The sequence below is a fragment of the Bison bison genome, unplaced genomic scaffold (assembly GCF_000754665.1).
Source record: "Bison bison bison isolate TAMUID 2011002044 unplaced genomic scaffold, Bison_UMD1.0 scf7180017864508, whole genome shotgun sequence".
Lineage (NCBI taxonomy): Eukaryota > Metazoa > Chordata > Mammalia > Artiodactyla > Bovidae > Bison > Bison bison.
In genome coordinates, this window is record NW_011495064.1 from 6,787,699 (window position 1) to 6,805,922 (window position 18,224).

The following is an 18,224-nucleotide window of genomic DNA, read 5'->3' on the forward strand; positions in this document are numbered from 1 at the left end:
AGTATTCTTCTTTCTGAACCTGGATTCAACTGAACCTTTGTAACTACCATCCATTTTTCAGGAAATATGAAGGACCAAGAAATGGATGGGGCGATACCTTGAGGAAGGAAACAGATCAGTGGGACACTGTGCATAAAACCTGACCCAAATCTTCACCAAGTCAATGATGTGGGGGGAAACAGTGGAGTGGGGATGGAGGGATGGAGACCTTCTTGACTAAAAAAGATAGAAGAGGGACTTCCCTGGTGGTCCAGTGGTTAAGAATCTGCCTTGCAATGCAGGGGATGCAAGTTCGAGCCCTAATTAAGATTCCACAGGCAACTGGGCAACTAATCGTGCGTGCTGCAACTCCTGAGCCCACACGCTTTGGGGCCTGAGCAGGAGCAAGAAGCCTGCGTGCATGCGCCTAGGACCTGACGCAGCCGAAGAACAAAACAAATGCTTCTTTAAAAAGATATGAGACACAACAATCAAACGAGCAGCGTGTTTCTGGTTGAACACACGAGAACAACCAGATCCACGGGGGGATGTGGGAGCAGCCAGAAGCCCATGTCTGTAAGGAGTGTAGCTGACAGCAAGGAGCTCAGTCTCCTCTATCAGTTTATCGATGCTACTGCAGTGACAAGGAATGGCCCCAGATTCAGAGATGTTCACTAAAATATATAGGGGTGGAATATTATTTCAGGATTTGCCTTAAAATACATCAGCAGGGGAAAAAAGATTCAGAGAGTAAGAGAGAAAGCAAGGTGGGCAAACCTCGATCATAACAAACCTGCATAAAGGGCCCGGAGGGTGTCAGTACACCATTATAAACATAACTACTTTGGGGCATGTTTGAAAACCTTTAGAGTAAAGATTTAAAACATTTTAACAGAAAAGCATGACAGAATACCTAAGAAGACATTTCTCCAAAGAAGACATACAGATAGCCAACAGATACAGGAAAAAAGGACCAACATTACCAATTGTAAGAGAAACGCAAATCAAACGACAATGAGGCACCACCGCACGCCCGTCAGAATGGCCATCGTTCCAAAGTCTACAGATAATAAATGCTGGAGAAGACGGACTATAAAGAAAGCTGAGTGCTGAAGAATTGACGCTTTTCATCTGTGGTGTTGGAGAAGACTCTTGAGAGTCCCTTAGACTGCAAAGAGATCCAACCAGTCCATTCTAAAGGAGATCAGTCCTGAATATTCATTGGAAGGACTGATGCTGAAGCTGAAACTCCAATACTTTGGCCACCTCAAGCGAAGAGCTGACTCATTTGAAAAGACCCTGATGCTGGGAAAGATTGAGGGCAGGAGGAGAAGGGGACGACAGAGGATGAGATGGTTGGATAGCATCATCGACTCAACAGACATGAGTTTGGGTGAACTCCGGGAGTTGGTGACGGACAGGGAGGCCTGGCGTGCTGCAGTCCATGGGGTCACAAAGAGTCGGACACGACTGAGCGACTGAACTGAACTGGAGAAGATGCAGAGAAAAGGGAAGCCTCCTACACAGCTGATGGGAATGTAAACTGGTTCAGCTACTATGGAAAACAGTGCAGAGGTGCCTCAAAAACCTAGAAACAGGGCTACCACATGACCCAGCAATCCCACTCCCAGGCACCTATCCAGAACAGACAAAAACTCGAATTCAAAATGATACATGCATCTAGTGTTCACAGCAGCGCTATTCGCAATAGCCAAGACATGGAAGCAACCTAACTGTTCATGTGGCACATATACACAGTGGAATATTACTAAGCCATAAAAAAGAATGAACTAATGCCATCTGCAGAAACATCAATGGACCTAGAGGTTATCATACTAAGTGAAGTAAGTCAAGAGAGAAAGATAAATATGCCATCACTTATATGGGGAATCTAGGGAAAAAAATGACAGAAATTAACTTATTTACAAAACAGAGACAGACTCACATAGAAAACAAACTTACAGTTAGTGAAAGGAGAAAGGAGGGATAAACTAGGAATTTGGGATTAATAGATACACACTACAATATAAAAAATAAACAATAAGGACCTACTTTATAGCACAGGGAGCTATATTCAATATCCTGTAATAACCTATAATGGAAAAGAATCTGAAAAATAATATATACCTGTATTAACTGAATTAATACTGAATTAATCCCTGATTCTGGGAAAGACTGAGGGCAGGAAAAGAAGGGGGCAACAGTGGATAAGATTGTTGGATGGCATCATTCACTCAATGGACACAAGTTTGAGCAAACTCCAGGAGAGAGTGAAGGACAGGGAAGCCTGGCATGCTGCAGTCCACAGGGTCGCAAGGAATCAGACACAACTTAGCAACTGAACAACAAAACTAACTGAATTATTTTGCTGTACACATGAATCACTGTACATCAACTATACTTCAATTTTCTCCAAAAGGCATGCTGCTGCTACTGCTGCTGCTAAGTCGCTTCAGCCCACCAGGCTCCCCCGTCCCTGGGATTCTCCAGGCAAGAACACTGGAGTGGGTGGCCATTTCCTTCTCCAATGCATGAAAGTGAAAAGTGAAAGTGAAGTTGCTCAGTCATATCCGACTCTTAGCGACCCCATGGACTGCAGCCTACCAGGCTCCTCCGTCCATGGGATTTTCCAGGCAAGAGTACTGGAGTGAGGTGCCATTGCCTTCTCCGCCAAAAGGCATAAGTCTGGATAATTAACCTCCACCTGTGCATATATTTTGTAAAATCAGAAGTGAAAGCAGGATAAGAAAATGGGGCAGAAAATTATACAGTCTCTGAATTTCCTTCGTATATTTTAAATGCACATCACTCCCCAGCCCCAGACCACTCAGACATGCAAGGTTCTAGCAGATGTCAAAGAAGTGAGCCCTCGGGGACAGTGACAGCTTCTGTTGTGAAGTCAGCGTGACCTAAGGACGAGGACATACCCAGACAGACCCCTAAGTCCCACAGGGAAGGAGCACTCTAGACTCCATGTGCATGAGGAGGCTTCTGCTCTCTCACTCTGCTGTCTCCATTGACCATCTAGGAGTCAGTGAATAAAACTCATTTACCAAAGTCACCATACTTGGAAACTGAGCTGCTTCAGTCCGTCTCTACTCATCCACTGAAATGGAATAGACGGAACTGAATGCTTGCTAAGATCCCCTCCAGATGGTTTCTTTTTTGTTTTTTTTGGAGTACAGCTGCTTTACAATGTTGTGTTCTATTCTTCTGTACAGCAAAGCGAATCAGCCATACACATATGTAGATCCCCTCTTTTTTGGATTTCCTTCTCATTTAGGTCACCAGAGAGCACTGAGTATAGAGTTCCCTGTGCCATACAGTGGGTTCTCACTGTGTGTGTGTGTGTGTGTGTTACTCGCTCAGCCGTGTCCGACTCTTGTGACCCCATAGACTGTAGCTCGCCAGGCTCCTCTGTTCATGGAATTCTCCAGGCAAGAATACTGCAGTGGGTAGCCATTTCCTCCTCCAGGGGATCTTCCCAACCCGGGGATCAAACCCAGGTCTCCTGCACTGCAAACAGACTCTTTACCGTCTGAGCCACCGGGGAAGCCCTCTTTGTCTATTTTATATATAGAATCGATAGTGTATATACGTCAATCCGAACCTCCCTACTCTTTGTGCAGAAGTTAGGCAACGTGTAAAAATCCTAGAGAAAAGTTTGATTTCCAGCTTAAAAACTTTATGTTTTTTTGTTTAGGCAATATTTATTCTGAAGTACGTTAAATTAAAAAAATCAGAATTTTAAAGTAAGAATAAACTTTGTGCAAAAGGATTATTACAAGAGGGAGAAAAGGGGCTATTTTTTCCTCCCAGTTTTACTGAGATATAATTGACATAAAGCACTGTATAAATTTAAGATGCACAGCAAAATTATCTGTGTTACATCTGGTAACATACATCATGAAATGAATATCACAAGTTTAGTGCTCCTTCATCTCATATAGATACAAAATAAAAGAAACACAAAAAGTTTTCCTTCTAATGAGAATTCTTAGGATTTACTATCTTTAAAACTTTCATCTATATATTTTTATATATTTCATATATTATCATTATACATAATGATACATATCATGTTGTACATTACATCCCTAGTATTTATTTCTTATAACCAGAAGTTTGTACCTTTTGACCACCTTCTTTCAAGACCCCCTCCCCCCCCCCCCGCCACTTCTGGTAACCACGAATCTGATCTCTTTTTCCATGAGTTTGTTTTTTAAGCATAACTGACTACAACACTATGTTAGTTCTTACCGTACAACAGTGATCTACTCTTTCTATACATTTCAGAAAAGGAGCTAACCCAAAAGAGAAAACTCAGAAAACCGTGAGATCTCCAACAACCTCCCCAGTTTAAAAGCATTTTACAAAAATGCCTTCTGACATCCAAATTCACTAAGTCGGAAAGTCAGACTCAGCACTTGCCGGCTTTTTTAAGTAACAATAAACACATCCCTAATGGGAGAACATCTTCGGGGAGTTTCATTATTTGAACATAAACAAAATTATTTCATTGGAAATTGTAAAAGCCAAGTGATGGATGCTTCCCAACAAAAGACAAATGTCAGCCAGGGCCCCCATGGGTCACTTCCAAGTGTAAATCCATGTGGAAAAGGCCAGCCAGTGCTGTTCTCAGAAATCGCAGGCAACCAAAACCAAGCGTGACCACTCATCCTGCGTGACCTTAGGAGGTGCACACAAAACCCAGTTCTGAAGCCTCCCTCCTGCAGGGCTGCCTCCCAGGCTTGCCTTGAAGTGCACAGCAAGTTCTGTTCTTGAAAAACGACCTGGCTGGCGGCACTTCCGCGGCTGCCCGGGCACAAAGGTCAACCAGACACGAATCTGATCCGCCCTGGAACATTTCCTCCCGTAATAAAACTCTCTCTCCAAAGACAAAGCAAACAGTGATGCAGAAGACAAGAAACTAAAACGCCAGCCATGGTCAAGGGCAGAGATAAGCGTCGACACGGCAGAAAGAACACAGACGGAGCATTCCGTTAAGAGCCTCCATTTGGCGGGGTGGGGGTGGGGCAGAGGGTGTGGTGTCCCCCTGACATGAGGCATGGCCCCGGCAAGTCACCAGGAGCCCGTATGCTGCATTTTCCCTCCCCAGGGCCAATAATTAATTATTCTGGCCCAGATGAGGAACATTCGGGAAAGGGATTTTGTTTAAACCAGAAAGCATCACACTTGCCATTCTCACTTCTTATAAAACACATCCCACCATTTGTTAACAAAAAATGCCACAGCTTCCTTGTTTTAAAATTTATTTTTAATTGAAGGATGATTGTTTTACAATACTAGTTTGATTTCTGCCATACATCGACATGAATCAGCCATCGGTGTACACAGGTCCCCTCCCTCTTGAACCTCCCTCCCTTTCCCACCCCTCTAGATTGTTACAGAACCCCAGTTTGAGTTCCCTGAGTCACACAGCAAATTTCCACTGGCTATCTATTTTACATATGGTAGTGTATATGCCTCTATGCTATACAGCTTCCATTCATGATCCCTAAAATTTCAAAAATCAGCTTGTTTTTAAATTTTCCAAACCCAAAATATTAACCAAGTTTTCCTCAAACTACACACACACACCTGCTCCCGTGATGCAGGGGTGCCGCTGCCTACCTGGATGGGACCCCATCCCCCCAACCCCCATCTGCTGGGAAATCTATACTCCGACGGTGGGCGGGGCTGTCACAGCATCCCCTCTCTCAGCTGCTACCGCTTGGCTCTGTTTCTTCTGTTTTCCTGCTCTCCTTCATTTCCAGACCTTGCTGGGAACACAGAACACGAAAACATTGCCCGACGCCGTCATAAACAGTCACAACACTAGCCAGGCACTCTGCGGACCACAGGCAGACCACAAGGACACAAGCATTATAAGAGGCCACCTGAAATTCCATCGACTGATGACTAGATAAAGAAGATGTGGTGCATATATACACTGGAATATTACTCCGCCATAGAAAGGAATGAAATTGGGTCGTTTGTAGAGTCGTGGATGGACCTAGAGTCTGTTATACAGAGTGAAGCAAGTCAGAGAAAAACAGATATATATTACTGCATATATGTGGAATCTAGAAAAACAGTGCCGATGGAGCTATGTGTAGGGCAGGAACAGAGATGCAGATGTAGAGCACGAGTGTGTGGGCACAGCGGTGGGATGAACTGGGAGTTTAGGACTGATGCACACACAGCACCATGTGTAAAACAGATAACTGACGGGAGGCAGCTGTGCAGCTCAGGGAACTCAGCTCAGAGCTCTGTGGTGACCAGGACAGGTGGGATGGGGTGGACGGGGGTCCAAGAGGGACGGGATCTATGGAAACATACGGCTGATTCACTTCCTGCTACAGCAGAAAATAACACAGCATTGTAAAGTGACTCTGCTGCTGCTGAGCCGCTTCAGTCGTGTCCGACTCTGTGCGACCCCATAGACGGCAGCCCACCAGGCTCCCCCGTCCCCGGGATTCTCCAGGCAAGAACACTGGAGTGCGTTGCCATTTCCTTCTCCAATGTGTGAAAGTGAAAAGTGAAAGCAAAGTCGCTCAGTGATGTCCAACTCTTTGCAACCCCATGGACTGCAGCCCACCAGGCCCCTCGGCCCATGGGATTTTCCAGGCAAGAGTACTAGAGTGGGGTGCCATTGCCTTCTCTGACTATAAAGTGACTATACCTCAATTAAAAAAGAGAAAAACAAGCCACATGTACAAAGGTTTGATGAGCTTCTCCTGAGTGCTCCTGGCAGGACAGCATCCTGGGTGCCTCTAAGCACAGCAAGTCCTCTGTCAGTCACCAGAAGAGATAGCCCACCCCCGATCTCAATGAACTGACATCAAATTACTGCCCCATCCATTCAACTCCTGCAATAGTCCAGGCACATCACCCGGAGTCTTTCCTGGATATCTTCCGTTTCCTAAAAACAGGCAAAACCCACTAACTCTATGTGTAGGGCCACAGTCAAAAATAAAATGTGTGTGTGGGTAACGCAGCCATAGCTCTGAGAAGCCCCTACCCACAGGGACATGGAATAATACATCGGTACCTCACAGCCTGGCGTGGCCTGGACTCATCACAGGACAAAGCATGGCTCAGACCACAGGACACAGAGAAATAGCAACACTTCCCTGTTCCTCCAGGGCCCTGAAAAGCTCTTCACAGCCCAGGCATCAACTCAGAGGCTGACCCCTACCTGCAGGCTGGACCCTGCCCCCCCCGTCTCCTCTGCCTGCGGTTCCCCTCCCCTCCAGCCTCTGCCTAGGACCTGGCTCCTGGCAGTCACCTCTCCTGGTTCTTCACACCACGCGCTTGGTTTCAAGTCACGCGCCGATCGCTGTGCATCTGATTTCAAAAAGAAAGCAGACACACGGTATTCAGCCTCAAAAGGAAGGAAACTCCGACACACGCCATGACATCAATGAACTTTTTTTTCCATTTTGCACTTTTAAGTCATTTGCAGATGATTTCCTAATTTGTCTCCAGGTTCTGACATGGATGAACCTCGAGGACATTATGCCCGTGAAGTCAGCCAGACACAGAGGACACATACTGCATGAGTCCACTTACATGAAGCTCCTAAGGTCATCAAAGTCCTGGAGACAGGAAGCAGAATGGTTGTTTCTGGGGCCAGGGGGATGAAGGAATGGGGAGTTAGTGCTTAATGGGCACAGAGTTTCCATCTGTAAATCCTCGAGATGCACAGTGGCAATGGCAGCACAGCACTAAGAGTGTGCTTAATGCTCTGAAATGTACACTTAAAAACGGTTACGCTGGGACCCCCCTGGTGGTTCAGGGGCTAAGACTCCACGCTCCCAGTGCAGCGGTCCCAGGCTTGATCCCTGGTCAGCGAACTCGGAGAAGGCAACAGCACCCCACTCCAGTACTCTTGCCTGGAAAATCCCATGGACGGAGGAGCCTGGTGGGCTGCAGTCCATGGGGTCGCTGAGGGTCGGACACGACTGAGTGACTTCACTTTCACTTTTCCCTTTCATGCATTGGAGAAGGAAATGGCAACCCACTCCAGTGTCCTTGCCTGGAGAATCCCAGGGACGGGAAGCCTGGTGGGCTGCCATCTATGGGGTCACACAGAGTCGGACACGACTGAAGTGACTTAGCAGTAGCAGCAGGGAACTAGATCTCCCATGCCACAGCTAAGACCCAGTACAGCCAAATAAGCATTTTTTTAAAAAATGGCTAAGCTGGACTATTCACAGTAGCCAAGATACAGAGGCAAATGAAGTGTCCATCAACACATGAATGATAAAGAAGATGTGATGTGTATATATATATACAATGGAATACTATTCAGCCACACAAAAAGAGAGAATGAAATAATGTCATTTGCGGCAACATGGATGAATCTACAAATTATTGTACTAAGAGTTTGGTACAACTCTTAATACAAACTAAGAGTTAATGCAAACTATTATATATAGGATGGATAAACTACAAGGTCCTACTATGTATAGCCCAGGGAACTGTATTCCATATCCTGTGATAAACCATAATGTAAAAAAAAACACAATGTTGAAGCTAATCAATTTTATATTTAACCACAATAAAAAAAAATCTTTTTAAAGACAGGAAGCAAGACCCTTTGCTCCAAGATCTACTGTGCAATGGTCCTGGTGGCTGGCCACAGAGCTCAGACTCAGGCCCCGCACAGCCCTGGACCATCCCTGGCCTTGGCTTCTCAGAAAAGACCCGAGACACTTTATCAGTGGTGACATGCACCACCTCCCTTACCCTCCTTATGGACAGTGGTCTTGACTCCTGAGCCCTTGACTTTCTCTTATGTACCTGACCCATCATTCACCCACACGCCAGACTCTGCTCTGGGCACTGAGGGTCAGCAGTGAGCACCACTCTGAGAAAACTATTTTCATTAGGGACCAAGCACTTAAATAAAAGGGAAACATTAGTAGAGCCAAGTGCTACAGGGACAAGGGAGCCAGAACTGAGGAGGTGGTTGGCAGGGGGTCCTGGGGAGGCCTCTCTGGGCAGGAGGGGGACATCTGAGTTCTGATCCAAATGACAGGGCACACATCTCTGCCAGCACCCTCGAAAGAACTCATAACTACCCTCACAATGTACCTTCTCTTCTGTCTGCTGAAACCAGTAGTGATTATAGAGCCTTGGGATCCAAAACAACACCACCAATGCCTTGGGATTCGTCAATCCATGCAAGTTAACAAAGTAATAATAATAGGAACTTCTCTCTCTTCCCACACCATCCACAGATCTCTGCTGCCAAGTGATAATCATGTTCACCCACAAAATCACCTACCCAGCTCTTCCACCTCTGCTTTAAAAAAAAAAGAGACAGAGAGACTCTTATCCTCAAGAATCACCCCCCACCCCCTGCACTGCCCTGGGAGCAGCCAGAGACAAGTGAAGACATAAATCACCCCCTCGGGCCGCACTTCCTGTTCTGACCACGTCCCAGTGCCGCCCAGGCCCTTCCTACAGCTCTTGTTTGTGCTTCATCTGAGACAAGAGACCCTGGGCACGGAGCCTTTCTCAGGGCTCAAGACACAATAAAATATTAAACATGGTGAATCAATATCACAGCACAAGATGCCCAAGGGGCTCCCGGAAAGAGACCTGAGTACCTAAATCAATACCACAGGCCTGAGATAAATCTCCACCCCAGTGCCCCCTCCCTTACCCGAGCAAAGGGCACCCGAACAAACAATTGCCTACTCAGACCTTCAGTGGGCAAGAGGACAGACGAAGGTGGCGCCTCTCTAACTCGCCATAGGTCAGGCCCAAGGCGAGCCCCCAGTCAAGTGGAAACCAAAGGAAGCAGACCTTTCTAAAATCGTTTTTTAACTGGAGTATAGTTGATTGATGCTGACGCTGAAGCTCCAATACTTAGGCCATCTGCTGCAAAGAGCTGACTCATTGGGAAAGACTGATGCTGGGAAAGACTGAGGGCAGGAGAAGAAGGGGAGGACAGAGGTGAGATGGTTGGATGGCATCACTGACGCAACAGACGTGAATTCCACCTAACCCCAAGAGATAGTGGAAGACAGGGGAGTCTGGTGTGCTGCAGGCCATGGGGTCGCAAACAGCTGGACATGACTTAGCAACTGAACAACAAATAGTTGACTTAAAATGTTGTGTTAGTTTCTAGTGTATAGCAAACTGAGTCAGTTATACATATAGGCTTGTATTCATTCTTTTTCAGATCCTTTTCCCATATAGGTTGCACAGAGTATTAAGTCGAGGTCCTTGTTGCTTATTTTATATATAGTAGTGTGCATATGTTAATATGCCAAACTCCTAATTCATCTACCCCCCTTCCCCTTTGGTAATCCTAAGTTTGTCTGTGAATCTATTTCTGTTTTATAAACAAGCTCATTTGTACCACTTTTTCAGATTTCACACTGATGCTTTCAGTTGTGGTGTTGAGGAAGACTCTTGAAAGTCCCTTGACCAGCAAGGAGATCAAACCAGTCAATCCTAAAGGAAATCGACCCTGAATATTCACTGGAGGGACTGATGCTGAAACTCTAATACTTTGGCCACCTGAAGTGAAAACTCAACTCATTGGAAAAGACCCTGATGCTGGGAAAGATTGAAGGCAAAAAGAGAAGGGGGTGGCAAGGGATGAGATGGTGAGATAGCATCATTGACTCAATGAACATGAATCTGAGCAAAGTCTGGGAGATACTGAAGGACAGGGGAGCCAGGCTGGCTATAGTGCGTGGTGTTGCAAAGAGTTGGACACAGCTTAGCGACTGAACAAGAGCAACAACATATAAGTGATATCATACGATATTTGACTTTCTCTGACTTCACTTAGTATGATAATCTCTAGGCCCATCCATGTTGCTGCAAAGGGCATTGTTTTATTCTTTTTATAGTTCAAGGAAGCAGATCTTGGTTCAAGAGAAAGAATGTTCCAGGAATTAAATGTGCTCAGGACAACCACACTGCTAGGGGGTAGGCAGCCAGTGTTAACTGCTGCAATCTTTATAGCAGGTAATTTGGGAATACACATATAAACGGCCTTATAAACGTTATCCATTGAATGCAATAATTCCTTACTACAGGCACACCCCAGAGATACTGTGGGCCGGGTTCAGACCACTGCAGTAAAGCAAACATCACAATAAAGGGAGGCTCATGAATTTTTTTTATTTTATGGTACCTATAAAAGTTATGTTTCTACTACACTGTAGTCTATTAAGTGTGCAATAGCATTGTATCTAAATAAACAATGTACATGGCTTAGTTTAAAAAATACTTTATTACTACGAAAAAGCTAACCATCATCCAAGTCTTCAGCAAGTCAGCAATCTATCACAGTCACATCAAAGATCACTGATGACGGATCACTGTAACAAAATACAATAAGGAAAAGTCTGAAATACTGACAGAGTTACCGAAAGGTAACACAGAGACACAAAGTGAACAAACGGTGTTGGAAAATGGCACGGATTGATTTGTCCTTCACAACGGTCGTTGTTCAATCGCTCAGTTGTGTCCAACTCTTTGCAACCCTATGGACTGCAGCACGCCAGGATTCCCTGTTCTTCACTCACCTCCCAGACTTTGCTCAAACTCAGGGCTTCCCAGGTGGCACTAGGGGTGAAGAGCATGCCTACCGACGCAGGAGACATAAGAGACGTGGGTTCCATCCCTGGTTTGGGAAGATCCCCTGGAGGAGGAAATGGCAACTCACTCCAATATTCTTGCCTGGAGGATCCCATGGACAGGGAAGCCTGGCGGGCTACAGTCCACAGTGTCACAAAGAGTCAGACACGACTGAAGCGATTTAGCACACATGTCCATTGAGTCAGTGACGCCATCCAACCATCTCGCTCTCTGTCATCCCCTTCTCCTCCTGCCCTCAGTCTTCCCAGCATCAGGGTCTTTTCCAATGAGTCCGCTCTTCTCATCAAGTGACCAAAATATTGGAGTTTCAGCTTCAGCACCAGTCCTTCCAATGAATATTCAGGGTTGATCTCCTTTTGGATTGACTGGTTCGATCTCCTTGCTGGCCAAGGGACTCTGAAGCGTCTTCTCCAGCACCACAACGAAACCATGTGATCAGCCTCGTTAACTGGTAAAAAATGCAACGTTTACAGAGCACAGTAAAGCGCAGTAAAACGAGGTGTGCTTGTACGTGGGTTCCCCCGGGGGCCTGGCCTCTCGTGCTTTCCTTGCCCTTTTCCACCTGTACCTGCCATTTCCAGGTCAGCTCTCTGACTCCCCATGACCCAAGAAGGTCAGGGAGAGGAAACCACCTCTCACACCCTCACCCAGGAATCCCGGCACCCAGCACAGGTCTGGTACAAGACAAGCATCAAATGTTTCAGATGAGAGGACTTCAGGGATGGCCTGAAATATTTAAGTGTCTGGATGCTCGTTTAGGTTTATAAAATAGATAAAAATCAGAGCCAATTAAGTGTCTAGTAAAGGTCTGGATGAGTAAATCTAGCTACAGGCAAAGGCTGAGCACTGTGTCACCATCAAGCATGACACTGCGTGACCGTGGAGCCCAGACTGGCTCCTGTGGACCTGCAGGGCCATGTGGTCTCAGGACCCAAGCAGGCTTGTGCACTAAGTCCCCCCACTGGTGACTCCCCAGAGGTCCATCTGCTGCTGCTGCTGCTAAGTCACTTCAGTCATGTCCGACTCTGTGCGACCCCAGAGACGGCAGCCCACCAGGCTCCCCCGTCCCTGGGATTCGCCAGGCAAGAACACTGGAGTGGGTTGCCATTTCCTTCTCCAGTGCATGAAAGTGAAAAGTAAAAGTGAAGTCGCTCAGTCGTGTCCGACTCCTAGCGACCCCATGGACTTCAGCCTACCAGGCTCCTCTGTCCATGGGATTTTCCAGGCAAGAGTACTGGAGTGGGGTGCCATTGCCTTCTTCGAAAGGTCCATCTAGCAGGAGACAAAACTCCAAACGTTCTCATCAGAAGTCCAAATCCTAGGGCAAGACCACCTCCCCTGCCTGGGGCAGAGGAGAGGAATCAGGGAGACTCGGGAGAAGAGGACAGGGTCTTGCCCCTCCCACCCCTCGTCCTGGCCAGCAGTACACCAGCCCCCCGCCCTGCTCTGTCCCCAAAATACACATCAAAATGCCACAGTCACTGTATTAATGCTTACACAGTGTAGGAGAACCATTTCCAAGCGTGAGCAAGAAAGGGGACAAACAGCACAGCAACCAAGCAAAATCGCCGACCACAAGGGGATGGAGAGAGATGAATGAGGTGCTCAGTGTCCTGGAGGAAAAGGAGGAGGAGGAGATGCCCACGAAGCCTTCACGCCCCAAGATGATGTAACAGAAACGTGTGTTCAATGAAACAAGAGCTCAAAAATGAGATGGAGAGATTACAGATACAGTGGGAGACTGGAGACCTAAGAAAACGAACTGAGGATCAAGACCACTGACTACATGGGGACTTCCCTGGTAGTCCAGGGGTTATGAATCCACCTTGCAAAGCAGGGGGTGCAGGTTTGACCCCTGGTCGGAGAACTAAGATCCTGCCTCCGGCAACTACTGAGCCTGCGTGCTGCGATACCACAACGGAAGATCGTGCGTGATGCAGTGAAGATCCCGAGGGCCACAGCTAAGACCCCACACGGCCAAATTGCTCACTTAAATTATTTATTTTTTTAAAACCACACATCAACAAAATTAGTAGGTCAGTTAACGGCAGCAGAGTCTGGGAAACACTGCTGAAAACAGAATTCCCTTAGAGGAAAGGACTATACACCCAGCATGCAGAGTGCAGCTGAAAAGGACAGATCGAGAAAAGCACAGCATTCCTAACACACTACTACTGTGTGTGCTCAGTCGCTCAGTCCCGCTCTGTGACCCCGTGGACCGCAGCCGCCAGGCTTCTCTGTCCACAGGACATTTCAGACAAGAATACTGGAGTGGGTTGCCATGCTCTCCTCCAGAGTGTCTTCCCAACTCATGGATCAAACCCACGTCTCCTGTGGGTCTCCAGCGTCTCCTGCATTGGAAGGCAGATTCTTTACCACTGAGTCAGGGGAAGCCCAAGCTTACTGCACCTAAAAGAAACATTGCCTTATATTCATTCCTTTTTCTGCCCTTTAGTGCTGTAACCAAGAAATCTAACAGCATAATCAAAAACGCACGTAAGAAGTAAAAAGGAATACTGTGAAAGGGGAGTGCTCCTGTACGGTCAATTCTTTTATCAAAGATCTCTTTTCATCAAAAAAACGAAAAGCAGAAATGAAAAACAGACCTGTCCAACAGAAAGTGTCCTTGAAGTGGGAAATCCAATCAACGGAATATAAAATGTAACACATACACAGAATGATATTAAGAAAGTTTTCTGACAGGATTAAAGAAAGCAATCTTAAGTCCTGGAAGAGCACGTGCAATTTCAGAAAAATGTAACACAAAGTGGTCCGGGGAGTAACAGATTATAAGGGAGTTACTAAAGTGACTAATGTCGCCAAACCGCAGAGATTAAAAAAAAGCAGTTATACCCATGAAAAGCGCATCACCCACAATGCATAGGTGGGAGGTAGGGAACGCGGGATGGGAGGTTGGGTGCATTAGACCAGCCTGAGGTTTCTCCCCTCGCCACTGAAATACTGCAAGACCCCAAAGTGATGGCCACCAAGCCCCAGAGACTGGTCAGAACCCATCGTACCCAACCAGGGCGCTGCAACCATGTGAGACATCGTTAGGCAAAGAAAACAGGAATACAGCCAACTAAGAAAGTAGCCAAAATAAAAGACGCTATATTGGGAAAACCATACCTGATGGAAGCCCTGAATCAATTTACATAGAGAACTGAGCCAAATAATGTTGAGGAACACAGTTACCGAACAGAATGAGAATCACGGCGTACAATTAATAGTATAACTTTTTAAAATGAGAGCCTGGGGCAGCAGGGGACGGATGAGAAAGCTGATAGCATCCTTGTCCTTCAGGAGGTCAGTCAATGAACTCTGTCCAAGTAGAAACACTGTCTTCAAAAGCTACAATTCTGACCTCGTCACACATTCGAACATCTATCCCCTTGACCTTCAACGAACCTTTTAGAAAGCCAGCACTCAGGGTTCGAGGGATATTTCTTTGAAGTTTAATAGTATTTTCATTTCACTTCAGCATCTTTCCTTTTACTGAAATCCACTAAAAACAATATTTTTGTTGTCAACTGGCACTGCGGACAAGCTGCACCATCTACCGTTCTTCCCAAGTCTCCCCAGACTTGTGTAGCTGCCTTAGAAAGTGGTGCTGGGAATTCCCTGGTGGTCCAGTGGTTAGGACTTAGAGCTTGATGGGGGCACCAAGCTCAGCATGGCCAATAAATACAAAATGACAAAAGAAAGGAAGGAAAAAATGTTGTCAACCAGTGTCGCTGGAGGTTGGTTGGCTAGGATGTTGGTGGAGCTGGGGGAGGTGGAGGGGGAAGAAAATATATTTTTTCTTTGTACTTTCCAGAGCTAATTGATTATATTGAGCATGAATCATTTTATCACTTTATGCAAATACAGACTGATTTGTCCAAAACAAACAAAACAAGCTGGGAAAAAAAGTTCCAAGATGTTAACAGTCATTAGTAATAAATGGTGGGTATAAGACAACAATTTTCTTCTTTATCCTTTCCTGTATTTTTTCCAGGAAAAAAAGTAATCCGATGTCATTAGAGAATGTAAGGTGATACTGAAATTTGACAGTAGTTACTAAAATGTGGGCTTCCCTGGTGGCTCACACAGTCAAGAATCTGCCTGCAGTGTGGGAGATCAGGGTTCAATCCCTCGGTCAGGAAAATCCCCTGGAGAAGGGGATGGCAACCCACTTCAGTATGCCTGAAGAATCCCATCGACAGAGGAGTCTGGAGGGCTACAGTCCATGGTGTTGCAAAGAGTAGGACATGACCAAGTGACTAACACTTTCACTTTAAGAGAAAAAAAACACACAACTGAAAACCTCTGCATAGAAACACATGTAGACAGAGAGTGATTACCCTGGATAAGAGGTTATAGATGACTTCTTTCTCCTTCTTTCTTACCCATTTTCCAATTTCTGAAGTGTGAAGATTACTTGCGTAATTAAAAAGACACATCTCACCAACTGCCCTTTGAGCGTCCCTGTGATGGTAATACTAAAATAGGGACTAGGAGTTATCTGTCAACAGTGCGTAAGTTCAACTTGTGTTTGTGCTAATCTACATGTCAGCAACAAGCCTGAGAGAAAAGGGCTTGTCGTGCTTCAATGGCACAGGTTCAGAAATCTCACTGGATTGTGTGAATAAAGTTTCTGTGGTGTTTGAAAAATAAATAAATAAAAAGACACATCTCAGGTTTGTTTTTTAACAGAACGGGCTTCTCACGATGCCATGATTCCCAGAGGGAGTGTCCCAGCAGAGCCCCGAACGGTGCGTGTGGGAGGAGCTGAAACTCGGAGAGGATGGGAAGGTGATTTCTAAACTCCTGCAGAGCCCTGCTGTCCAGGGATTCACTGCACAGTGGAACAAGGACAAAGACGGGCCTGAGGCAGACCCAGCCCAGGGCACTTCCCCGGCACCGTCATGGAGTGCACTCGCACCTGGGGTGAGTGTTACGTCAGACACAAGACGGAAAAGAAAACGGCTGGGTTCCTCTGGGAACCACACACCACCTGGAACGTCTGTCCAACCTGGCTGTCCAGCCTTTAGAACCACCACGTGCTTCTGATGGTTGAGAGAAGGAACAGAGAGCTCACAGCAGCGGATGAGGTTCGGCGAGTTACCTTCAAGCATCACCACCATGCAGACACCCATGCTCAGACCTCAAGGTGGGGAACGCTCCACCTGGGATGAAACTCACCCGTGGCCACGGCCCAGTAAACGTCCGATCCGCTCAGTAACTCACCACATGCTATGGGAGAATACGCCTGGGAGCCGGGCACCTGGAGCAGAATTCGGAACGGAGCAACCCGGGCGTTGGAATCCAGCACCGCGTCCAGGGCACCCACCAGGCGACCTTCAAGAGACAAGAGGACAACGCACGCGTGAGCACAGGCACGGACAGCCAGCAGCCCACTGGGAAGGCGGGGCGGTAACTCCAAGCGCCAGCAGCCTCTTTTTTCGTTAAATTTCATTGAAGTATAGGTGGTTTATAATGTGTTGATTTATTCTGTACAGCAAAGTGATTCAGGTCTACATATATACACTTCTCTTTTTCATATTCTTTTCCATCATGGTTTATCACAAGATACTGAATACAGTTCCCTGTGCTATTCAGCAAGATTTTGTCCATTTTTTAAATTTATTTATTTTTAAATGGAGAATAACTGCTTTACAATGTTGTGTTGGTTTCTGCTGTACAACAACATGAATCAGCCATAAGTATACGTATGTCCCCAACCTCGTGAGCCTCCCTCCCTCCAACCCAGCCCCCTTCCCACCCCTCTAGGTTGTCAGAGAGCACAGACTGAGATCCCTGTGTTTTAGAGCAACTTCCCACTAGCTATCTATTACATATGGTAATGTATATTGTATGTCAAGGCTACTCTCTCAATTGGTCCTGCCCTCTCTTTCCCTCACTGTATCCACTCTACCTCACGTCTCTATTCCTGCCCTATCCATTCTACACATAGTTTCCATCTGCTAGCCCCAAACTCCTAATCCACACCCCGCCCTCCCCTCGGCAACCACAAGTCTGCTCTCTATGTCTGCAAGATTGTTTTGAAGATACGTTCATTTGTATCCCATTTTAGATTCCATGTATAAGTGCCACCATATGATATTTCTTTCTCTTTCTGACTTACTTCATTCACTATGGTAATCTCTAGGTCATCCATGATGCTGCAAATGACATTATTTCATTTTTTTGGTGACTGAGGAATACTCCATTGTATATATGCACCACGTCTCCTTTATCCATTCAACTATTGATGGACACTTAGGTTGCTTTCATGTCTTGGCTATTGTAAACAGTCCAGATTAACCATATACAGTAGGACCTTGTTGTTTATCCGTCCTATATGTAACAGCTGGCTTCTGCCAGCCTCGAACTCCCAGTCCACCCCTCCCCAGTCCACCCTCCCCCTCGGCAACCACAAGTCTGCTCTCCGTCGGTGAGTCTGTTTCACAGGCATGCTCGCTCATGTAGTAGTTTAGCTTCTACATACAAGTGCTATAATATTTGTCTTTCTCTGATTTACTCAGTATGATAATCTCTAGGTCCATCCATGTTACTGAAAATGGCATCATTGCATTCTTTTTTATGACTGAGTACTATTCCCCTGTATATCT

General features: G+C 46.2%; 1 protein-coding gene across 3 annotated transcripts in view; it reads right to left on the minus strand.

Annotated features, from left to right (window-relative positions):
• TBC1D8 (TBC1 domain family, member 8 (with GRAM domain)) overlaps positions 1 to 17,153 on the minus strand; it is a 91,650-nt gene extending 74,497 nt beyond the window's left edge. The window contains exon 1 of one of the 3 annotated variants that reach the window (XM_010829650.1): positions 16,840 to 17,151. In XM_010829650.1, the coding sequence (XP_010827952.1) occupies positions 16,840 to 17,068 (229 nt within the window). In that variant the 5' untranslated portion in view covers positions 17,069 to 17,151. Of the gene's footprint in view, positions 1 to 16,794 lie in introns of all 3 variants that reach the window. The other 2 variants (XM_010829649.1, XM_010829651.1) reach the window with 2 other exon arrangements.
• Positions 17,154 to 18,224: the final 1,071 nt, after the last annotated feature.